Source organism: Xyrauchen texanus, chromosome 22, assembly GCF_025860055.1.
Source record: "Xyrauchen texanus isolate HMW12.3.18 chromosome 22, RBS_HiC_50CHRs, whole genome shotgun sequence".
Classification (NCBI taxonomy): domain Eukaryota; kingdom Metazoa; phylum Chordata; class Actinopteri; order Cypriniformes; family Catostomidae; genus Xyrauchen; species Xyrauchen texanus.
In genome coordinates, this window is record NC_068297.1 from 27,455,100 (window position 1) to 27,481,432 (window position 26,333).

Sequence of the window (26,333 nt, forward strand, 5' to 3'; positions counted from 1 at the left end):
TGTTGAAAGAGATGTATGTCAAATATTTAACAAGAAGTGTGAATATAGAGTATTTAATAGTCTGCAAAAAGTTCAAAGAAATGTTCTAATTGATATAATAAATTACAAATCATTGGTAGTAAATCCAGCTGATAAGGGTGGATCAATATTTGTGATGGATTCTAAACACTATGACCAAGACATTTATAGGATTCCTAATTTTTTACCAAATTAACTATTGACCCAACAATATGGGTGGACAATGGGGTCACCACTGCCACCCCCTAGCTCCGCCCCTGCTTTCACAGACTCTTTTTTTTTTTTAAAACCTTATGATAAAAGCCTTCCCTCATTTGTGCAGGACTCTATGGACATGATTAAGATCACTGTTATCCCTTAAGTTGTTTTAACCCAAATAAATTAGACACACTAACCATAAATCCTAACACATTATCTCCGTTACCTAACTGTTTTGAATGTGGTGGATAATTTCCATTCTATAAAATTTTAGAGTTTAAACAATTTATCGAAGCAATAATTTAATTTCAAATTATCGATTTGTTTCTTACAGCAACCTATCGGTTTGCTACAGAAGACATTAACTGATCGACTGGAGTAATGTGGATTACTTTTATGCTGCCTAAATATGTCTTTTGGACCATCAAAAAGCCAGCAGCATGACGGCACCCATGTACATGCACTGTATGGACAAAGAGCTGAAATCTGCTTATAAAGATCTTCACTTCTGTTCTGCTGAAGAAGGAAAGTCATACACACCTAGGATGGCTAAGTAAATCATAAAATAATTGTCATTTTTGGATGAACTAACCCTTTAACTGTCCCAAGTGCATGATCAACACATTCCATTTCATTCAGCAGGTGATGTTAAACTTGGGAAGAAGGCGTTAAAAGGCAAGATTCTTGCACTGACAAATCAGCTCGCCTTGTAAGACAAAAGAAATGACCTCAGGTCATTTTTGAGTAAACAAATTTACTCACCGTAATATTGTTCCAAACATTTATGGCTCAAAGGGATATGTTAGGCAGAATGTTAGCCTCGGTCACAATTCACTTGCATTATATGGAGAAAAAAAAGATGCTATGATAGTGAATAGTAACAAAGTCTAATATTCTGCCATAACATTTCCTTGAAAATGAAAGTCAGAGTAAGTTTGGAAAGACTTGAATGACAAAATTTTCATTTTTAATTCAACTTTTATATCATTTTCACGCCTTGTTTTCCAAACCTTTATGAATTTCTGTCTTCCACGGGATACAAAAGCATATTTTAAGTAAGAATGTTCTTAGTCAACATTCACTTTCGTTGCATCTTATTCCATACAAAGAAAGTGAGTGATGAATGAAGCTGTCATTCTGTCTAACATCTCTTGTTGTGTTCCACAGAAGAGAGAATGTAATGTGGGTGTGGATTGTTTAATTTTTTTTGGTAAAGTATCCCTAGAGTCACTTATGTACAAACCTTACATTTCAATATATTTGTATATAATTGAAAGGTAAAAGATGTCTGAATTTTAATGGTAAAAATGCTACAGTAAAATACCTTTAATTGGTAAACACAGGGACGTAGTGCAGGGTATATGCAGGTATACGACGTATACCCACTTCTTTATAAGTTGCATTGTGTATCAAATCGCAGTGTTTCCCATTAATTGACTAGTCTAATCTAAACATGCAAGAACTGACACAGGAAACAGGGAAACCAAGAGCTTAAATACACAAGGGAACAAACAAGGGAACGAGGAACACCTGGGGAAACAATCAGGGAATGAGAAATAATCAGGGAGAACCAATCAAGGAATAAAACTACAAAGGACTACAAAACTAACAGGAAACAGGAACTAAACAAGAATTTCAACATAAAAGTACACAAAAGTATAATATGACAGCTTATTTGATTACTGATCACAAAATTGTGTGAAAAATGTAATATTTCTTATATTATGTCATTGTAATCATGTAAAAACTAGCACGCATTCAACTGCGAGAGAGGAGCAGGCTGTTTTATTTACATGACGTTTTTGCACCAGCATTCCATTCTATATCTTGATGTAATCCTTCCTCCTGATCACACAGTGTATTTTCATCAGATGAATGGCTGACTAGACACTAATAAAGTGTGATGAGACTCACGCTGCATGTGCAAGCCATACTCACATCAGAAGCCGATCAACTATTTCCCGCTTTTCAATGAATCGCATCTGCAAAATCCAAAAACTATTATTTCCAGGTTTAATTTATATTTTGATCCCTTCCCTTACTCTATAGAGTTTACTCAGAATAGTACCATAAACAAAAAACATCCTGTGAGTGGCCTTGTTGATGAGACAGGTCAATGGAAAATGGCCAAACTGGTTCGAGCTTACAGAAAGGCTATGGTAACTCAGATAACCACTCTGCACAATTGTCGTGAGCAGAATAGTATCTCAGAATGCACAACACATCGAACATAGTGTTCCAAATAAAGTGCTCAGTGAGTGTACATTGAAAGAGGGATCCAAGCCATATCTAGGGACCAAAATATAATGTAGACTTTGGGGTGGACTATTTTTACTTGCTAGCAATCAGCAACCTAGAAATGCCTAGTAACTACCCAGAACACCCTAACAACTGCACAGCAAAATGCTAAAAACCTCTCTGAACAATTTTGAAAACCACAACACCCTGGCATCGTGCCAGTGAGTTTTGCGAGGTCATGCACAACATGATCACACAGGAAATCGACATGTTGCTTCCAAAAGTTCATGTATCCTATTCAGAAAATTGGCTCTCACAGCTCACTGCAATTATACCAACTTACCTGCAAACCAAGCAATTTAAACGCTGGACAAAGAGATTGCAAGTTGACTGGGCTTCTCAACTGGGCTTACACCATATGAGCTGACTGGCTTTATATATCACATGTGAGCTGATTGGCTAACTCATTAGCTCAAATTCTTTTCAGAAAATGTACAAATCTACTGCTACATTTGGGTTTTTCACATCAGCATATTGGTTTCTCAGTCCTTTTACAGCACCTCTAAAGAACTTGAGAAGAACTTGAAAACTAAAATAAGAAGAAGAGAATGCAAAGTTGTTTGTGGAAATTACAAGGATACTCTTATGGCTGTATAAGTCTCATGATAACCTTTATTATGAAGAGCGTAGCTTTACCTGCTGTACACTCTGGTTATTGTATCTGCTGAACACAGAGCTCACACTCAAAGAAAGCAAATAAATGATAATAAGGCATATTTGCTTTTACCGAATCATAAAGAATGTAATTACACATGAATGTGTCACTATCAGTGCCAATGTCAGTCCCAGAATTCAATTATCCTGGGCTGCTTCCACACATAAACATGGTTTGCACATGATTGTTAATAAAAAAAGGAGTTTCCATTATGTTGTACTCCTTTCAAGGTTCCAGTGAGGCTGGCCAATGGCAAGAAAATCCTCTGAGGACATCAGAGTGAGGGAGTGAGCGGGTAAAAAAAAACACATGTTGTGTTTCCATGTTTTATGGGGACTTTCCATAGAAATAATGGTTTTTATACAGTACAAACTTTATATTCTATCCTCTAAACCTAACCCTCACAGAAAACTTTCTGCATTTTTACATTTTCAAAAAAACATAATTTAGTATGATTTATCATCTGTTTTCCTCATGGTGACTGACAAATTGGCCCCACAACATCAAAAATGTCAGGTTTTACTATACTTATGGGGACATTTGGTGCCTACAAAGTGATAAATACACACACACACACACACACACACACACACACACACACACACACACACACACACACACACACACATATGCATACTCTAGTTTTGAGACATGCCTGATTGAATTCCTCCTCAGGCTTAATAACAATTAGATATGTTTTATCTAATTATCATCAAAACAGCATCACATGGAGACAGAGAGAAACAGATAAGATCAGGGCTAAAGTTTCCAAGTTCAATAATGACTATCAAATGAATAGCATCTGCAAGATTATATCAACATTTATCATTTCTCGTTCATGTGGTTCATGTTATGGGATGCATTGTGGAGTCTGAAGGCAATATCAGCTGAGACAACAGACATATACATTACATGCTACAAAGGTGTTACTAGTAGCTTCAGCCCCCCTAAAAATCTGTGACTTTGCAATCAGCATGCGAGTGCACACTGGGCTTGTTTGAAGCACAAGGCGCTTTGGTGGCTTTTCCCACATGTAAAGAATGACTAAAGCACGAGCCAATATCATTAGAGTGTGGGCTTTAAAGGAGCATATCATTGGTTTGACCCATTGAACGAATACGCCCCATTTCCTCATTCTGATCATGAACGAGTGAAGACCAGTGTCTTATTATGACCGATTGAAAGAGAGGAGGCATGTCGCTTGTTTAGTTCGGTAACAAAATTATATAAAACTCATTTAACAGTATAATATACCTTTATTTATCAGGGTTATTCTATTAAAATGTAAAAAAAAAAAAAAAACAATTTGAAGTGATTTTCTCATTTGAACGAGTTGATTAACTCCAATAAATGTCGACAAAGCTAAATGTGATATTTATTGTAATAATGCTTTTATTTATTTTTTTGTGGGGTTTGGTATAATTTTAATCTACAGTAGCTGTGAATTTAATTATTTTCTATAAAAAGTAAAAATAACAATAATAATTTGTTAATAAATGTCAAATAAAAACAAATATTAATTGAATTGTTCCTTAAACAGTTTCAGTTTTTTAAGAACTTTATATTTGTCTATAAAAAATTTCAATATTCAAAATAAACATTAGCTGGCTATCTTGAAAGATGTAAACACAGAACACTATCTTTGCTGAAGAGTGGACTACATTAAATGTGCCCATCTAATAGTGTCATTGGGGGCTGAGCTCCCCTAAGATTGAAATCCTAGAATCACCTCTGCTAATAACTCTTGTTGTGAAATCTCAACTAAATAAGCTCAACGTAAATAATTATTATTATTTACAAAGTCCATAACCACATATTACAAAAATATAGGTTTGAGAATATGCTATTAATTTTTACCTTAACAAGTTTCTACCGAAACTGACACCTTTGAATTACTTTCATCTGTGTTATCTAATGTAGTTTAATTCAGTAATATGAAATTATATTATTGATTTAAATACAACCATTTAATTTAGATGTTACTTGAAACACTGAACAGTGTATGGTGTTATGGCCTAGTAATTTACACTTCCCAACTAAAACGTACTATGTTATATGATTAAGTATTATGTAAAGAGATGCTTTTAAGAATATTTTTTCTTATTGTATTTATTTATTATTTTATTTAATTTACTATTCCAGTTTGTCTAATGGCATGTACTGGTCAATTGTGGTTCAAAGTTGAGTCTGGTGTGATGTTGTAGTGGGTGCTATATGCTGTGTGTAATAAGTTCAAATGTATCTGCTCTTACCATTTTGCCTATTTTCAAGATATATAAAACATGTCTATTTTCATTTGCATTAAGCAAATTCATGCAGATGCAACGAAATGTATTGCCCTTTTGTGACACATGCATGATAAAACATCACCATCAGTTACATTGACAAATAAATATTTTATGAAACATATCCTTTGTAACTATGATCTCACTCCACAGCTGTATTCCAGCATGGGCTGCAGTGGTTCATGGATTTAGGACACACCAAGTTTCTGCACTGTACTCAACAGGGTGTGGTTAACAATTACCTCTGCTTGCATGTTTTACACTGGAGACAAATAGAAAGAGATTGAGACAGACAGAGAGAGAGAGAGAGAGAGAGAGAGAGAGAGAGAGAGAGTGATGAAGAGGGAGAAGTGCTTTGCATGTCCTCTTATTTTATCCAAAGAAGTTAAACTTGTGGACTTAATATACTATGGTGTTTCTCTGTGAAACCACAGTAGAGGAGAAAATAGCCCACATAAATTATGCTGGAAATATGATATAACTGATAATGCATAACATGCAACTACACAGCATGTAGCACAGTATTCTTTATTAATCAATCCAAATGTTCAGGATATCAGGACTCACAAGCAGTTAAAAAAATCTTGTACACTGAACATGATGCTACGGTACTCCACCTACAGCTTTTGTTAATTTTCTATTTGTCTTCAATTAGGCCAGGTGAATTTGAGAGGTAAATATTAGTGTCTGTGTTTAATGAGCTAAAATATACGCTAATGCTCAAGAGTTACATTTTCCTTTTTCTTCCTATTTTGTTTTGTTTTGAGGAAGCCATTTGAGGCAACAGTAGTAAAGAAGAATGCAGACTCCCCTCACAAACTTCCAAATTGCACTCCAACAAACTTTTTATTGGCCTGTAATGATTCTATAACTGCAAACTTAAACACTTACATGTCAGCTGGTACCACATGGCAATGAATTTCAAGTCTTTTAATAAAAATATGACATTGATTATGACAGAGATTTCCTGACAAGATCTAGTTTGCTGTTGAAAAGTGAATAAAAGATTTAGATCTAATGCTCTAAACTGCATTGTTAGACACACAGCATTCTGTATTTTCAAACTGTGTACTTCATTTGAAGCAGAATTACACAGTGGTCTATATCACAACAGAGATCTAGTGAGAAGTTCAAGGGGACTGTTGAATGTCATTATAACACCTAAATAAAGTTTTAGATAAATTATTGTTTAACATTTTTGAATAAAATTAGAATAGAATTACCAAATAAAAAAAAGAAAGGAATTAATTAAGACAAATGTTTTCTTGTGAATATTGGAACTGGACAAACAATTGCAAACAAATATCATGCGCTTTGGGCAAATTTGTTATATATGCCATGTAACTAACTACTATACAAACTTGCTATTACCACCAGGGACTAAAAATTAAATGGTTTTTAATTTTGGTTCAGTCTGGGCAGAAAAATGTATTTTTCGTTCTGGCTCCAGCACTCTGCAGCATCCTTTCCAAATGGTAATCGTTAGAACAACATATAAGAATGGTTCATAAAAAATAAATAAAGATATTCTTAATATTAAATATATATTTTTATATTTCAAATATTTATTTGGCCACCTAAAATCAATTAATAGCCCAAATCACTCTCTTCTGCATGCCTGCACATACACTTTTTGGACATATTTGGACTAAATAATGATGACTTTTATTAGTTTGTTTTAATTTGGTAAACTAGTGGTGCCCTTCAGAACTATAATCAGAATTCAGAATCAAATATTCTTATATTCCACTAAGACGAGAGAAGCTTAATATTTTTAGGCAACAAGTTGGTGTTTCAAGATGCCGTTTCAAGATGGTGCTGCATGTTTCAGTGTGGAGCTCTCTAGCATTTTTGTTACTTTTGTTTGTTTGTCATGTTTTTTGTCACTCTTTCCTGATCAGTTTCACCAGGGATGAACTGCTGAATATTCGGCAGAGCATACCTGATATTTTTTGCCAGTGTTTGATTATTCAGACATTTTGTTTGACATCTTAGTTGGAGGCACAGCAATGCTTTTCAAGCAATCCAAATGACACACGCAAGGGAATTGAGCCGGTGAGCTTTTAAAGCTCCATCAACACGGCTTTAGGATTCCGCTGCCTATTCATCTTGCGATGTCTGCTCCCTCGCCAACAAAACAAAATGGACTAACTGCTTCTGCTCACTCAAACAAATAAGGACTTTTCTAACTCCGCTGCTCTGTGTTTCACGGAAACCTGGCTGAATGAAGCCATCCTGGACAGCGCATTTCATCTGCTGGGCTTCCACCTGTTCATGGTTGATCACGTTGTGGAATCATCAGGGAAAACGAGAGGAGGTGGAACATGCTTTTACATAAATGAATGTTGGTTTACAGATGTAACAGCATTGAAGAAGATGTGCTGTCCTAATTTAGAAGCACTCTGCATCAACTGTAAGCCTTTCTACTCGCTGTGGAAGTTTTCCTCATTCATTCTGGTGAGTGTTTATATCCCGCCACAATCATGAGTGAATGCAGCATTGCAAAGGCCGGCTGACCACATCACAGACACAGAGCAATAACACCGGACTCACTTATTAGTATTCTGGGAGATTTTAATAAAGCTAACCTCATCCGTGAACTGTCAAAATACAAACAACACATGCCCCACCTGTTACGATGATGCAGCGAGGCAGGCAAGGAGAGCGGATCTAAGAGCAGGCTAACTTTATTTACAAACAAAAAGGGCAGGTGCAAGGCAAAATCACGGGAACAAAGGAAAACTGCCGCGAGGGGCAAAACAAGGTTGTCAGACACACGATGGCAAAGACAAAGGACTCGGGGAGAAAACACAGACCAAGCAAAACAACATTCAACAAACGACAAAGGAAAGGGAAAACAAGCGGGTTTAAATAGACAGGACACGGTGATAACAAAATCATGAACAGGTGCGGACAATAACATTGTGCTGGCAGAGGGGGCCGGGAAAGATGGGAAATGTAGTTTTGACAGAGACAGTGAAACATGGGCGGACAACACGGAAGAAATGACAGGGAGCGTGAACGGTAAAACAGAAAGCACAGGCGGAAAACAAGGGAGCGTGACATGGAAAGTGACTAGTGATGGGTGAAACAGAAAACACGGGGCGGAGAACACGAAACACGGTGCAGACGACGCGAAACATGGTGCGGATGACGCGAAACACGGTGCAGGTGACACGAAACATGGTGCGGGTGACACGAAACCGTGACACCACCAGAGAAAAAAATATACTTGACCACTGCTACAGCACTGTAAAGGATGCATATTGCTCTTTCCCACGTGCAACTTTAAGACTCTCTAATCACTGTCTGGTTCATCTACTCCCAACCTACAAGCAGAAACTAAAATCAGCTAAACCTGTAGTAAAGACTGTAAAGACTAATGAAGCAGAGCTGGAACTACAAGCCTGCTATGACTGCACTGATTGTAGTGTTTTTGAAGCTGCAGCCATAGACATGGATGAGCTCACAGATACTGTGATGTCATCCTAAAGAGAAGTGGGGATAAAATATTCTACAACCAGGCCAGGAACACACTGACTAAGGAAATCAGAGAAGCTAAAAGAAGCTACCCTGAAAAGCTGAAAAAACAGTTTTCAGCCAATGATCCTGCATCTGTGTGGATAGGCCTGTAAAGCATCACCAAAACAAGACACCTACCCCTCGCTCTGTAGAGTGTCAACTAATGGCTGATGAACTGAATGTATTTTACAACAGATTTAAAAAGCTCAGTCTCAAACCCCACCCCCGCTCTTCACTTCACACACACACCAACACCTCCTGGAACCCCCATCTTGCTACTCAATCTGCACATATGATCTGTGAGGAGAATGTGTGCTGGGTCTTTCAGAAACAAAAGACTAGGAAAACTTCAAGCCCAGTTGGCTGAAAGTCTGCGCTGACCAACTGGCCCCCATCTTTACACAGATCTTCAATAGATCACTGGAGCAGTGTGAATTTCCCTGCTGCTTCAAACACTCATTCAGGTTCCTGGGCACTACCATCTCTCTGGACCTGAAGTGGGACACCCACATAGACTCCATTGTGAAGAAGGCTCAGCAAAGCTTATACTTCCTTCATCAGCTGAGGAAGTTCAACCTGCCACAGGAGCTGCTGGCACAGTTCTACTCATCTTTCATAGAGTCTGTCCTGTGTACATCTTTGGTTCAGCCACCAAATCAGACAGAAGGAAACTACAACGGACAGTCAGGACTGCTGAGAGAATTATTGGTGCCCCCATGCCCACCCTTCGCTCTGTACATTTCCAGAGCGAAGAAACGTGCAGGTAGAATCACTCTGGACCCCACACACCCTGCCCACTCCCTATTTGAACTGTTGCCCTCTGGCCGGCGCTACAGAGCACTAAGCGCCAGGACATCCAAGCACAAGAACAGTTTTTTAGCCTCAGGCCATTTTCCACATGAACAATTAAACAGCCTCAGGACTCCCCCATAGTGCAATAGTGTAATCATGTACATATGTAAATTCAGATATTTAATTCAATAACTGTACGTACCCCGGCCTTGCACATACATTCCCACTTGCACATGTACATACGCCATTCTGTTATATGTCTTATTATTTGTATGTCTATTTATACTCTTACCTTGTTTTATATTCTGTGTCTCACTGTATTGTTCTGTGTGTACTTATTGCTCCTATTACCAAAATTTAATTCCTTGTGTACGTGAGAACACGACAATAAAGCTAATTCTGATTCTGAAGAAGTGGTGTAGTTCTGAAACTTTTCTGTGATAGACCCTTTGGCTTCATGAAAAAAAAAAAAAACCTGTTAAGAAACCGTTACCAGCATTTAAAAATTATGTTTTCACTCCAGAACTATTTAAAGGGATTTTTTCCCCCATATTCGGTTACGTTCTGCAAAACAACAACAACAACAACAAAACTTTCATATATTTTTTTATTTATATATATTTTTTTTTCATTCCTTGAACTGTTTTAGTAAGCGAACTGGTTAGTTCCATAGTGTAGCTGTAGAAGATGCTAAACAGAATGTAAGGCTGTATCTTTGAAAAGCTTTGAGCTATTGAATCAAAACTTGTTATATGAAGAGATGTAAACATATAAAGATTACATGGAAGAAGAAAAAAGAAGAGATCAATATCATGGTATAATTTTGGTACTTGTTTTGGTAAATGCAATTAAAAATGTTGCATATAAACTCTAGAAACTTTTTTTATTTTTTAAATATAGCAATATATTTCAAGGTAAATGTATTATTAACATTTACAAACTGGATGCATTATTATCAGTAAGTTATACCCCAAATATTTTAACAGCATTTCATAGTAAAAAAAAAAAAAAAAAGTCAGAAAACTTTGAACACTTTCAGAGTGGGACAGTATAGTGGCCACTGATGCAATTTCCTGTGTGTGAAGGACAACACACACGCACGCACGCACACACGCACGCACGCACACACACACACACACACACACACATGGAGGGGGTTTGGCTCTCTGCGTAATCTGACCCCGGCGCTCGGCTCTTTAAAGGAATAAAGGATGAATTTACTGAATGGAGATCCACTAAAACGTCTCCTGAGTTCAGAGCAGGACTGAAAACTCAAAAAGACGGAGCGGCGGAGAATGAATCATTTGGAAGAGACAGTTTTCAGAGCGTTTACGAACATTGGAGGCGCATGCTGCGATGCGTAATGTGAAGTGAAAACATTCAAGTTAATATTTCGGCCGGTCAAAAGGACAGTCACAAGGTAGGCTGAAATAATTATCAGTGGATACGCGTTGTTAAGAAGACAAGACGAACTTATACTCTGCTGCAGTTTAAAAAATAAGCTTATTTTTGATGCCGTTATCTTAGTCATTGCACAAGTTATTATGTTTAATGTTTTCATGCTTTAGACCATGCCAAATGAATAAATATTTTGGATGATCGTGGGTCATGTCTACATTAATTTTGGCATTTTCCAGCTATCTGAAACACCTGTGCCCTTTTTTTTTTTTTTTTCTGGACAAAAGTAATGCCAGCATTGCCTACATATGCACTCCTTTTGTTTTATTGTAGTGATTTGATTATGAACAAGTGATGTCTGTTTGATACAGTGTTGCAAAAGGCAAATGATAAGTGATGGTGCTGCTGTTTGCAGCCAGCCTTTGGTTACTCGAGCTATTACAGTTTGTAAAACAGACAATAAAGTGCTTCTCGAGATTGTTCATGTCTGTAACAGCCCCTGTGCATGTGCATATTTGCTCACGTGGAGGTTTAAATGACAACGAATGAGTTTGATCACAGCTTGACCACATATGCACACACACGCACACGCACGCACGCACGCGCACACACACACACACACACTAGTTTTTTATATCATTGTGGGGACTCTCCATAGACTTCCATGCATTTTATGGATTTTATACAGATCTAACGATAATTTGTACCCCCTAACCCTACTCCTAAACCTAACCCTCACACAAACGTTTTTTGCAATTTTACATAAAAAAAAAAAAAAAAAAAACACACACAAAAAAACACAATATCGTTTATTTAATAAGCTATTTGCCTCATGGGGGCCCCACAAGGTAGGTGATCTCAGGATTTACTATATGTAAATACTATCTAGGCCTACTATGTTGGTTCGGCTATCCTTATGAGGACTCTCCATAAACATCATTATTTTTATACTGTACGAACTATAGATTCTATCCTCTAACCCTACCCCTAAACCTAACCCTCACAAAAAAAAAATTCTGCATTTGGAAATTTTCAAAAAACATTGTTTAGTTTGTTTTTTTAAGCGATTTGAATTATGGGAACACGAGAAATGTCCTCATAAACCACATTTATAGCATAATACCCTTGTAATTATCAGTTTGTAGCCTAAAAAAAGTCCCAGTAAACCACTTAAACCTGCCCCCACTGTATTGATATTCAATTAAGATCTATTTCTGTTCTTCTTAACCACAAATGTCTGCAATGAATTTAGCTCCAACTGTGTAACACACATACTCCATTCAAACTTTGTTTTGAGTCTTAGTCTTAAGTGTGCTATTTTAGAGTTTTAAGAATATGTATAACTATAAGATTTATACTTCTATACTTATTTAAGAAATGTAAGATTGGAGAATGAAAAACTCCCATTGACTTAATTTGTTAGAAGATATTCATCTTTCAAAATCTAACCGACAGAGATGACCTCATTGTAATATTTGCATGCTGAATTGTGATTGGTCGTCTTTCTTGCATTCATTTGCATGCTGACATGTGATTGGTCTTTCTTACATCTGCAAAGATGTTTACATGCACTTTACATTTTGATTTGAGTTTGATTTCAAACGGACTACAATAAAAATTTGTCTTTTTAAAATGTCATGTAACTGCTTAGTCTGACTTAAATCATACCAGTCCGATGTTTGGAATGTCGGATTGATAGACTTGAAAGCCTCTTTGTCCAGCATGTATGCCCATTATTTGGACCACAATTTGCCTAGATAGTGGAGTGGTGGTGGTGTAGTGGGCTAAAGCACATAACTGTTAATCAGAGGGTCGCTGGTTCAATCCCCACAGCCACCACCATTGTGTCCTTGAGCAAGGCACTTAACTCCAGGTTGCTCTGGGGGGGGGTTGTCCCTGTAATAAGTGCACTGTAAGTCGCTTTGGATAAAAGCATCTGCCAAATGCATAAATGTAAATGTAAATGTAGATGTTGTGGGCATGCTCTGAAAGACAATGGTGATGTGTGGCTTGTATTATGGCACTTTTCCACTGCACGTTACGGTTCGACTCACCTCAACTTTACTCTATTTACTTTTCTGAGCTTGCATTTCCATTCCACTTTAGTGAGCCTCAACGTGGGTGGGATTATAGGATGATTGTCATAGTTGTGCCACCTCTACTGCCGTGACATCATCTTAAACATGACACAAACTGACCAAAACAATAACACAACCGCTAGCTGTTAGCTACTAGCTCATTGTGCTGCATAAAGAAGTTGTTGCATGGTGATTTTACACAAGTCTAACAGTTAAATTGGCCTGGTTAGCAAGCTTCCAGTAGCTGGTCAACTAAATAAAGTGAAGCTTTCAAGCAGAGTAAAGAGTTAACGTAACAAAATGTACCATCCACCATCGTGGCTGAGTCCAGGGCACTCTCCCTCCCATTGCTTGCCGGTTTAGATAGCGTCCATTTGGTCGAACCACTTCCACTTTCCTTGATGGTTCTGTAGTCACTTTTCATTTTTTTAAACTTTTCCCTACACTGTAGGTAGGTCCGGTGGTAGCCGTGTGCAGCCAAGAGACACTTCCTGAGAGACTTTTTCTTTCGCTCATCGCTAACGAGTGGACTGTCTGCACCTCATTTATTACGAAAGTCGTGTGAACAAATTATACTTTTATCGCTGTTGCTCACTTTAAAAATAACGGGTTGATGTCGCGTGTTGGAAATCCAGTGACGCTAGTAGTGATGATTCTCCCTGACCAATCAGTGATCTGCAGAATTTTTACGTCACATTTAGTATCGGCTTGGCTCGCTTGAAACCTTGACTGAGGTGGTACTAAAAAAGTATCAGGTACCAGGTACTATCCACAGTGGAAAACCCCAAAAAAGCTAGCAGAGTCGAGTTGAGTCGAGTTGTACCGTGCAGTGGAAAAGCCCCTTTAAAAACACTTCCTCGGCAGACATGGTTGCTTTAAATATTCAAAGGTGCACTCAGTAACTTTTTTTGTTTGTGTTGTCTTGGACTTACACTAGTGGTGTGGATGCTGCATAATTCAAAATCAATATTTTTAGTTACAGATGCCATTGTTGAAATTCACTATTCACAATCAGCCATGATTATTTTAATCCATGAGCGAAAGTGTCCAATAACAGGGTGGTTACTGAGATTAAGCGAGTAGTAGTCAGCTGGTCATGTGATTCTAACATGGCAGCCTCCATGAGGAGACCCTCTGCATATACAATAAAACAGCTTTCATAAGGCTACTGATATGACTACAGTCTTCACCTTATGTGAGTAGCCATGAGTTTATACATATGTTTCAAAATGACTATTAATCTCTTTAGGAGTAAAACTTTTTTAATAAGTAAAAAAAATACTGAGTGCACCTTTAATTATACTTTTGAGGACTGTAGCTTGACTATGTGAAAATCTGCTGGATTGTAACTGCTTGTGCAAACATACTGGCTGTCATGTAGTTATGGGTATTGCCAAGTACCTAATGATGTGATACACCAATATCAAATTCAATATCAAAACAAATGACAAATTATTCTTGCATTGCTATTGAAACTGCATCTAAAGCGCAGGCTTAATCTAAAGATAAAGCTGCGTACACACTGCCAGCGACTTTGTCACTGCAGGTCGCCAGTGGCTGGCGGTGAAGTCGCTAGTGGGCGTTCCCACTACTGGTTGCGTAGTAACGTTTATAAATGACATTCACGGATGTCATTCCATTGCTCTTGACAGCAAATCGCTTTTCTTGATGCTAAAAGCAAACATTTTGGAGGGAAAAGACTAAATATAAATGGAATCAGTACATAAAATGCTTTATATCAAAGATGAATGAGAAACAAGGCGTGCTCTTTGCCATAGCGGCTGTTTATCTGCGGCGAAAACGCAAACGCCGGTCTGTCTGGGTCCACAAAACCATTAAATCTCGGAGTCAGCAAGGCGAGTACCACCGGCTGGTGCAAGAGGTGCGGCTGGATATACCATATCCATATCATAGAGCACTGGAAAATTGCTAACAGCAAGAATTAGCCTTTCATCCATCTTTCCGTTACTGCAGGAGCTGAGAGAGAGAGAGAGAGAGAGAGAGAGAGATGGATCACGTGAGCTCTCCCGTCTTCTCTCCTATTGGCTGTCGCTTCCGTTAGTCGCTCTTCATTTGAATAAAGTTGAACTTGTCTCAACTTTGTCACGTCGCTGGACAAGCCCACATCTAGTCGCCAACGGTCGCGACAAATGAAAATGAATGGGATGGAGTCGCTGTTGCACGCGATGTCGCTGGCAGTGTGTACGCAGCTTAAGATATTAATGAACACATCAATGAATAGGCTAAACAAACCTATACAAGGAAGTGTCTTTGTAAAAATTATTGTGATATATAGATATATGATTGTATCATCAAAATGTTGTTTAATCTCATACACAGACAACATTAAACAAGATGCAGACTGAGTGAGATTTCATTTATGTAGATATAAAGCCTGAAATGTAGTTTTCTGAAGCCTGCATCAGACAGTCACTTTCCCAGATAGATTTTGTATTGTGTGTGTGTATGTGTGAGTATGTGTCTATGCTTAGGTGACAGCACTGAAGATGTGTACACCTCAGAATGGAGGAATGTCTTAGATATTTACAGCTCAGGCTGATAATGAGTGTGGCCAGTTTACAAAAGCCTGTAATTAGGCTGAATACAATGCTTCCTGCATGCCAGAGAAAAAGAGAAACCAAACGGAGGAGAGAGTACTGGACGGAAGAGCTGCAGGAGTTCTCCATGCCTCATTTACAGGTGTTGGGAACTCTCTATGTGATTCATGTAATCCAATCTATTTATACCTCCATGGGGTTGTATTCTGCAGCAGATGTTCTCAATCCTAAATATGACATATCTGCAGTCTAGGGCTGTGGTGATGTGCAATATTCTATAATGCCTTTTGGTATCATTGATGCCCCAGCCATAGACTCAACAGTCATCTTTTTTAGCTGTTTCTCATTTCATTTTTGTATAGATTTTTTTCACAATAAATATTATTTTAAAGCAACTTGGAAAATAGTGCTCTACAACCCCCAGGAAACAAGCCGAAGGTGACAGTGGCAATGGAACACTCCAAGGAAGTGGCAAGGAGAAAATATTTCAAGGAAAATCTAAAAGATGTTTTGGTAGTTTGAGGAAGAAACCCCGGGAGGAACCAACACATGAAACTTGGAGCCTCTTTTTTTTCACAGACAGGATGCCAGCGTTGGTGCCAAAACTGTTGCCCAATCTTTAATCATTCCATCTGTTTCCATCTGTTTGAGCTTGTGTGTACATAAAGTAGAGTTCCTAAATGATATTGGGTTTATTTGAATGTTAAAGCAGAAAAGATGGTTCTGATTCCAAACCAGGAACTGCTAAAGTTAAAGTCCAGTGGGGTGGGAATACTTTTGACCCATTTGGCCTAGAAACAAAATTAGTATTTCTTCTGATTCCTTGGCTGAGTTGAGTGGGCACCATGTTGTCAGTTTAACTAGATTTTCTGCTCTTTCGAATTTTTGGGGAAACTTACTTTTCGAACTCCTAGACCGTTCATTTGATCTTTACCAAATTTGGCTCAGATTATCTTCAGACCACGTTGACTTAAAGTTAAGGTATTCATATAGATTGATCAAATTGTTCTCATGTAACAGATCAATTCATTTGGCTCAGAAGATGCCAAACAGGAAGAAAGGCTGTAATTTTGTAATGCTTTGAGATATTAAAACGAAACATGCTAAATGAAAATTTGTAACCAGTTAAAGTCACACAAAGCAAAGTTTTTGAACAACATCAATGACTCAAAACTTGATAGTATAAAACTAGATCGGTCCCATTATAATCAACAAAGCACTCTACACTGAAAATGACTAAAGTGTCCTTGTGACACGTTCAGTTGACAGACATCCCATTTTATTTACACATACTATATATGTTACCAGAATTGACTGCCATTCATCTTATTGGATAAATACTGAAGGAATTTAGGCTGTTGCATCAAAAGCAGCTTGTGATGGCATAGAGCTGATGAATGAAATGACAATGGATGTTAACATTTGTTCTCAAATCTCATAACACTCGTAAACAACACACTCATTGTGCGGCATGTTTATTTGTTGGCAGGTTATGTAGTAACATAGTAAGTTACGTCATAATTCACCTCTCAAGTAAGGGGAAACAAGGGCATGTTCTTAGAGAGGTTTGCAAATCCCCTGTGTCTGCCTTGAGTACCAGCACCATTTGGTGGAAAAGGAGTATTAGAGGATCCATTCTTCTCAGATCTTCTCCAAAGTTGTACTGATGTACTAAAGCTTTAAAGTGGAGGACAACAGAGGTAAAAAGCATCTGAACTCGTTTATTTAGCTGTTTTCTAACGAACAGTTACTCTGAATTAGTAGAGCAGGCTTTGTAGTTAAGTCAGACCTCCAAAGCTGATGTTATAGACACCAAACAGACACCAAATGGAACATTTGTTGCAAACTGGAGAGGCTGAAACAAAAAACGTCAGGCTCAGTTTTTTTAGATATTGTTCATGCAAGAGTTGGAAATCTCACAGACAGCTTATTCCAACCTGTAAGAGCAACTATTAGTATTCATTCAAATAACATGCAAAATTTCTTATTTTAATATTTAGACAAATGTTGCAGTAATAGGAATCAAATGGCACTGATTGCATTCAGGTTGTGTTCAACGCATTGCAAAAAACAAAACAAGAAAAACACACACACTTCCATACACACCACATACCACAAGTTGGCCCAGACACACTTCTTCTTCTGATTTGAGTAATTCGGATGAGATGCCAAATTCCTGAAAAACCAGTTTGGTCTTGACAGAGGCAATCCTGAAAAACAAGAGAGGGGATTTCACATGACTGTTACGATGATATCATTTAATCACCTAATCACTTTCATCACTGCAGCTCCACACTCATCAAATATCTGGGGAGTGTGTGTGTGTGTGTGCATAAAGAGTTTCAAAATGATTTTGGATTATCGGAATAACATAGGTGGTTCTGTTTTACCAAATGATGCACCAGAAACTTGTCCTGGTTTCTTACTGGTCTTTCATGACCCACATACACATTTTTGTCTTGAGATATGATTGGGGTCAGAAAAACTACTGTTTCCTCTACTACACAATTTAACATTGCCCATGTCTTATAGGAGATTTTTTTTTTTGTGCATTATTTTAAAGTTAACGGACTCTAATCTGTCTGTTTCTTGTTATATTTTTGGATGAAATTTGAGACGTGTGATAGCTATCAAAGCTGTTTTATCCTCCCTGTTGCTTAGGAAATCTTTTAGCCTGCAGGATGAGAGAAAGGCATTATGAGTTATTATGAGTGTTCTCCACCCTGACTCTCTGCTGAATTAGAGGCTGTCTGCCCCCATCATGAAATCTAGCTCTGACTGATATGTTTGAGGCAATGTTTGTTAGTGATGGGGAGTCGACTCCAACAGAGTAGATTCCTCGACATTGACTTGCCCTGGTATGCCCTGTTAATTTGCATGATTTTTTGAGCTTCAAAATTTACATTGTATGGACCAAAAGAGCTGAGAAATTCTTCAAAAAATATTCATTTGAGTTCAGCAGATGAAAGAAAGTCATACACATCCAGGATGGCATAAGGTTGATGTGAAAATTTTCATTTTTGGGTGAACTATTCCTTTTAAGGCATTAACATGACCATACAAGTTGTTGGCTTACTAAGCATAATCAGTTTAAGATTGTACATGTAAACATGTTCAATATGGTAACTAGTATACCTAATTCTAATCGGGTAGGAATCGTTGTGTGGTCATGTTAATGCCTTAAATGACTTTGCTTTATCAGGGTTTGGTCATAATCAGTTTAGGCTTAAACTGTCGTCACATTTTTGCCCATAACCTCGATATTGCATTGCATGTAAACTCCTTTGTTGCTATTTACAGTACTCACTGCAAAGAAAAGGTCATGGCTGGGTTATATCTGCTTTACCTCTGGGGAAGAAATGTGGTCACTTTTAGCCCTTTTCCACCAAAAGTGCAATGGTTCTCATGCCGAGCCTGCTCCGCTGGTTCACGGCCGGGCAATCTAGAGCCTATTGTAAACTGGCCACGCTTTTCCACTGACCTTAGAGCCAAAAAGTGACATAGCGGGTTACTGTCTATGTGGTAGTTTCATGTGACAACCTAAAACATAAACAAACATGGCACGTCACAGTGTGTTTGTGTACAGCTTTTACTCATATTTAAACATACAAATTAATACAATCCATCGTAATTACATTGCTCAACAAGATTGTCAGAGATGACATCTATTCTAAAGACGGATTAGAAAAATGGCTTAACTTGCTAAGTTCTGTAAACTGTTACAGTGGAATCATTATTAACATTGTTGTAGCAGATTGTTGTATTTGGATTTTTGCCATAGCATATAATATCACTGATTGAGAATCCCACCATTTTACTTAACAGATAGCCACGATCTTCCAAACTTAGTGAGTAGCTGGTCAAAAATCCCTTTACAGAACATAACAATGCACAAAATAAGATGACAACAGTGTAAGGAAAGCTAACAAAGTTGACAAACATAATAACTTGCTGAGATCAGCTGCAGAGGACACCGGTGATTCTCTGTTTATCACAAGAGTTACTGGATGAATTCAATGCCCCAGTTAGATAGCAGGCTGGTTGGTGTCCGAGTCCAAAACATCATTGCCACCAAGTCAGTAGAAAAGGACTATTGTCTCCACAGTGTAGGTGATCTTTTTCTCTCTCTTCCTCCCTTCCCCCCAGTCAAACAAGCCAAGGGTGCCAAATGCCTTGTAACTCAAAGCATTAGCATACACGCTTCAGGGTCAAATGGATTATTTGCATGTTGCTGTCATATTTGGCCATGCAAGTCAACATGGCTGAGCTAACAAAAACACTGGCTTCATCTGACCTCTTTTTCCAATGGCCATGCCTACATCTTCCTGGCTACCTTTACCAAACCTCAGGCAATGACTTCAGTCAAGCCTGTACAAAACAGGACAGAGAGTTATAGTGCTTTGGTCAGCTAGTGGAATCTCTCTGAGCGCCGCTTCTGTAATTTGTCAGTAGGGCTGTAGTTATGACCATGCTAATTGCAGAGCGCAACATGGCACAGTTGTGCCGCTCTGCAGTTTCAATGTCTGCCGCACCGATGTCTGGTGTCTCTCTGTCTCATTTATCGTTCTACTTTCAACTAGTTTTCTTTTATTGGTTGTTACAAGGGCTCATATTGTCAAAATGTTTACCGTTACTGCTTTGTAGTCTGTCTAAAACATCTTGTGTTTAATTGTAGGAATATAAAAATGTGTTCTTTTTATTTCTGTATCCCTCAGTTTGCATTGTTACTTTTCATTTTATTTTCTCACCATATGAATAAAGATGTTATCTTTAGCCCTTTTCAGACTCTGAGGTTAGTGTGTGTTTGTGACAGGCTACATTTAAGCTCAAGTAATAAGATGATCTACAGCTCATACACCCTGACAATTTGATTCGTAACTCACCACAGGACCGTGAGAGCCTTTGTCATTGCAGTTGTGCGAACCATTGCAGAAGTTGCACATTTTTAAAAAGATAGCATACCCAAAAATGAAGTTCAGTCATCATTTACTCACCCTTATTTTCTTCTACAGAATGCAAAAAGTGATGTTAGACAGAATGTTGCAGTAAATAGTGAAGTAATTGACTGAACTTTGATTTTATGTTGAACTATCCCTTTAAAATGTGTGGCAGCGCGCTAAACTAATTGTGGCCTGATGGCTTTGTGCAGGTAAAAATAACTGCCTCTTTCCACAATTCAAGAGCTTGTCTCCTTTCTGCTTCCACATTCTTTATCCCTTTCTCATGGAGAGAGAGAGAAAGACCCCCTCCCTTATATTGGTAATTTGACTGTCATGCAGAAAGACTCCATTGTGTGGGACAGGATCCTGTTTCTCCCTGGGCCTGTAATTAAGAAGGGATTGCTTGAGCAGGGATACTTAGGTGGCTGAATATGGGGTAGGGATTGCTTGGGCTGCTGGGTAAACTGTCTACACATGCATAGCAAGTCTTACCCCATCACTATGGTCTATATGTATGCGTATATTAGTGTCTTTGCTGTAGGTGGCCTTTGTTAAACTATGTCATCTCTTTGAGCCCACAGCTCAAGATTGCTTTTCTGTGGTTACCAACGTGATCACTAAAAAGTGAGCTCATTTGAAAGATGGGGAAACAATAAAAGAAAGGTGAAAAAAAAAAAAACTTGGCCCCAGAGCATTTACTGCCAGGCCTGTGATGTCAGCAGTGTGTTCTCATTTAATGGTAAATGTCAGCCTTGGATTACAGAGATTTTGGCCTCTTTTAAATTAGTCTGTTTAATGGAATTTAGCTGCAGTTTCAAACACTACAAAAATTCCAGTGAAGTTCCTGTCAGTTACACTGTAAGAAGTGGTCGACTAATATGTTTTTTAAATGGCTGATGCCAATGTAAAATTTCTAGAGAACAGGGTGGCCAATAGCCTATATAATTATGATATATTTGTATAAAAGACCTTGAAGGTGAAGTGCTTCATATATACAGACAAGTAGGGCTGGGCGATAGGGCGATGTAATCAGATATCGACAATATCTGACAAAAATACCCATGCCGATTGCAACATTTATTGACAGACGATGATCGCCAACACTGGGAAATTACTAAACCTTAGAGCTGGGAAGTTGCCAAATATATTAAATAGCAGCACAGTGTATGAAATTAGCACCCTTCAAATGCAGGTAGCATATATCATGCACAAGGCAGGCAGTTTTGCTCATCTACCAGCCACTGTGATGGCTAACTGTTAGACAACTCGGAGTGACACGTAATAAGAAATGCTATTAGACACAAAGACAGGCACTTTAATAAACACACATTATTATATTTTGAAGAACAGGTGAAAGAAAAGCCATTGATGGGCATGTCTGATGCTCTGTTTGTTCAGATGCGTGCAGCTGGAGCATGTCTCGTGGAACACACGCAAGTAAAGTGTTCTCACTCTTTCTTTACTTTTCCAGACATCTGATAATTGTTTGCAAGAATATTCTTGAACATCAGACTATCTCAATGACCTCAGACTATCTCAGAGGTGCTTGAAGTTTAGTTAATTTATTTCAATGGAGCTGTTTGCACTTAACATGCATTCTGAAGGAATTCTGCAGGTTTGCTTTATAAATAGCCTACACATGGGTGATTAAATCATAAAATAAAATAAAAATATTATTGTGAACATATTTCTTAAATATCGCCAAGGCCTAACCTAGAGACAATGATAAGTTAGTAATTGGTTTGTTTATTTCCCTGAAAAGTGTAAATGCTCTTGTTCTGTGGCTCTATGAAAACATTGCTGTCTTATTTGGAGCATCCCGACCAGCCCAACATGGCAACATTGGTTCAATCAATGGTGTGAGTTTGGGATGGGGTGATCTGTTTGTCTAACCTGTCATTCAATTTGCTATTTCATTTAGTGAAGCTTGTGGTGCAGAAATTACCATCTTCACCTTTAACGATGACAAATAAGATTATTGTATTTAAACAATAGCCTATCTTATACAATCTTTACTCAAAATCCACTAAGAATATTGAAGACAGAAAATGTTTATTATCTGCTGACAAAGCTGTTGGTAGATATTTCAATTAATGCAAGGAGGATTTCACACATTTGTTGCACAAGCTGGCCAATTCTGAACATTTTAAATTGGCCGAAATGTTTTGATATATTGATGTATTGCATTTTGCTACTATTATGGTCTGGCTTTAGGTTTTGGAGGCCGTGTTTATTCCATCTTTTTCTAGTTTCACTAAGGGTGGGTAAAAATATAGATTTTCCTATTAATCACAATCTTTATTTGAACTATTCCAGATATCGATTCTTAAAATCCCAAGATTGACCTTTTACTTATACTTTAATGTTTACTCCAGTTTTAATTGTGTCAATTATTATATCTGCTGAATAAATAGCTACTGAACTGCATAGTTCAGGCCCTAGTGTTAATTTATTATTATTATTTTCATAATGTATTAAGTTTCCTGAATAATATGCAGCATTAGCTGAGAGAGAATTTCCTTCAAAAGCAATTTTTAGACATTATAACTGAAATATACCCATATGAATCAGAATCAAGAGCTTGTAAATCAGAATCAAATTAAATTTGGAATACTGTATCGATACCCAGTTCTTAGTTGCAATGACCAATGAAGAGTCTGTAGCACATTTCATTTCCTTCTCCAACCAAGGCCAAGTCCGAGGTCCTGAACCTCCATTGAGTGCTTCAAGGCAAACCTGTTTACACTGTCCTGTCCTCTTTTTGCAGAATCTCAAAGTTCATACAAAGTTCATTGTGTGGCTAGCAGATTTCTTGTTTCATAATGGTCATTTCCATCTGTGTTGCAGGTTGGCAGACAGGCACAGATGGCAGAGGTAATGGAGGACAGCTCAACCACGGCAGCAATGCCCAACATTAGTATAGACTGGCAGAAACGATGCATCGCCCTGGAGACACAGCTCATGAGGTTTCGCCTGCAAGCAGGAAATATTCGCCACCTACTTGCTGAGAGGGTAAATGAGGGGTGGTATGGGTAATGCAGAGTCCAGACTTGCCCACTGCATTCCAGTTATGCATATGATTACTTTCTATACATTTAGTAAAGCTTATGTTTTCATAGTTCATATAGGCAAAGTAATTCTTCCCTGCTTTCCCCAACAATCTTTCTTAGACTATGCATGTCACAAACTTCATGAAAAATAATGTAACAACACGGAACATTAGTCAAATGCATGATGGTTTGCGGGTACTCAATGTTGTATAGATTGCATCTTATGACTTGCACTTGAGCAACAGGCTACATAGTTGAAGAGTAACAGTAACAGGGTAGTTGCAGTATGTTTCCAGTTGCATAATCCAAAATTTGCCCAGACAATCACAAATTATTATCTAAGTATCTTGGAATACCATGTAAATATTAACCAATATTGCCAAAAAGTACCATGATACTACCAAGGTTGGTGTAATAATTCAGTACCATGATATCACCACATTCAATACCACATTATTATCAACCGAACTGTCACTATACAGTATCATGGTAACACCTTAGTACTATTTGTAAGGGCGATGTCTGCTGTTTCTTTTGCTTATTGACTTCTTTTAATAGGTCTTTTGATGCAGTCACAGTGGAGCAAGTTTCTCTCTTTCGGTCTCTTTCCCTTCTCCTCCACAGTTCGGTCATGCTGCATTGACCTCAGTGTTTCGTCTTGCAAGAAAAGGTCAACTGTCAAACTTGGCAGGCAGCCCTGCATGGAGAGTTAGGGGAAAGCACTGACTCGTGTGAATGCTTGAATGGATATGTAGGTGTGTGTGATGGAGAAAGGAAGGATTACTTTATAATTTACCAGGTCATCAGAAGTAACTTGATTTTTACATTTTCTGAAGGAAGTGTGAGAGGTGGTTGGCCATGCAAAACTCACTGCCACATTGATTGAGTTGTCACTTGGGCATTGCTAGTTGGATGCTATATTTTTATATATATTTATGAGTGTTTTTAGTATTTCTATTAGGTTGCTTAGTTGTTCTGTCTCATTGCAAGGGCATTGCTGGGGGTTGCTAAGGTGTACTTGGTGGCTGCTAGGTGATTTTACCAACTGGCCCAAGTCAAAAGAGCCCATCCCCAAGTCTGTGATATTCTGGTCACTAGATATTTTTGAAATTATCAGTCTGATCACTTTGAAAATAATTAGCTCACCTCTTCTCAAGTAACATGATTTGAGGTATCATTCATAATTCACACACAAACAGTGTGTTAGTAATTGTAATGCTTGCCTTTGCAAGCACCACTAATAAAGATCCAGCCTGAGCGCTATTCAAATCGAGTATTCTAAATGTTCACAAATGTAAAGACATTTGATTGTATCCCTGAGCTCTTGTACTCATCTCACCCACAAAAACACTAAATTCAATGCAAATATGTAAGTAAATAAATAATATAGAAGCTGTAAACATGCAATGTGCTGATATGTTATATTTTAAAGGGGTCATGACATGAGAAACCAAATTTGCCTTGATCTTTTGGTATATAAGAGGTCTTTGTATCATTAAAACTTCCTGCAAGTTTAATATTTTAAGACGTCCTCCCCATTCTAAACGAATCATTTATTTAATCAAGCTCAAAATACAGCTCGTTCTGGATTCATGGTTAGAAGTGACGTGTCGGTTAGAAGTGACGTAACAGCGTATGCATATGACCGCCTCCAGCACAAGATAACTACGATTTAAGCGCAAGACAACTACGCTCATTTCAGTATCGCCGTGCGCCTCACAAGTGTTCAGTCGATGGACAGCGAGCTCTGACAGAGACTACTTGTGCACAGGAAAATTACGATGCCACACAGATGTGCTGTTCCTGGCTGTGGTCAAACAAAACCTCTGAATAAGCTGCCGAAAGATCCAGACGTCAGGGAAAAATGGATGCAGTTTATTTTTGCGGACGTTCCAGTCACGGCAGTGTTAACTTAAGCGTTTGTTCTGTACATTTTAAGGATGACTGTTTTGAGAACAAATCTCAATATGATGCTGGCTTTGCCAGAAAACTGTTGCTCAAAGATAAGTCCGTGCCGACTATTCTGGGAACAACGACGACGCAAACTGTAAGTAATCTATTTTAAACTTTAAACTACTTTTTAAAGCGCAATTTCATTCATTATGAATAATCACAGTGTTTTTACTTAGTTTACTTGCATATTGTTCTGGCTGGGGGCATCAATAATTGATACATAGGCACTGACGTTAGCCAATCATAACAGTGGGCGTTAACACTGAAGTCTTAAATGGAAAACGCCCCCAAAACAGACTGTTTGAATCAGAGGATGAGAAACAGGGTGGGAAAAGGTCATAAATCACTAGATTTTAAAAGTTTTTCTTAAAAAAAAATATATTAATACTATAATTGCACCTAAGGGAACATAATAATACAATAAAAAAAACCATGTCATGACCCCTTTAAAATATACCTGTTTTTTGTGTTATGTACATTATTTAATATGTACATTATATCACTGTGCCTGTTATATTATTCTGGCATTAAAATAGCATTGAGGTTCAGCAATTCATTTGCACTCATGCATCATATTTTATACTATAC

General features: G+C 37.9%; 1 protein-coding gene across 1 annotated transcript in view; it reads left to right on the forward strand.

Annotated features, from left to right (window-relative positions):
* The first annotated feature begins 10,999 nt into the window (after positions 1-10,999).
* Positions 11,000-26,333, forward strand: part of LOC127662505 (pleckstrin homology domain-containing family H member 1) — a 78,290-nt gene continuing 62,956 nt past the window's right edge. Inside the window, exons 1-2 of the mRNA XM_052153706.1 lie at positions 11,000-11,188; positions 23,590-23,754. Of these exons, the coding sequence (XP_052009666.1) occupies positions 23,608-23,754 (147 nt within the window). The 5' untranslated portion in view covers positions 11,000-11,188; positions 23,590-23,607. The remainder of the gene's footprint in view (positions 11,189-23,589; positions 23,755-26,333) is intronic.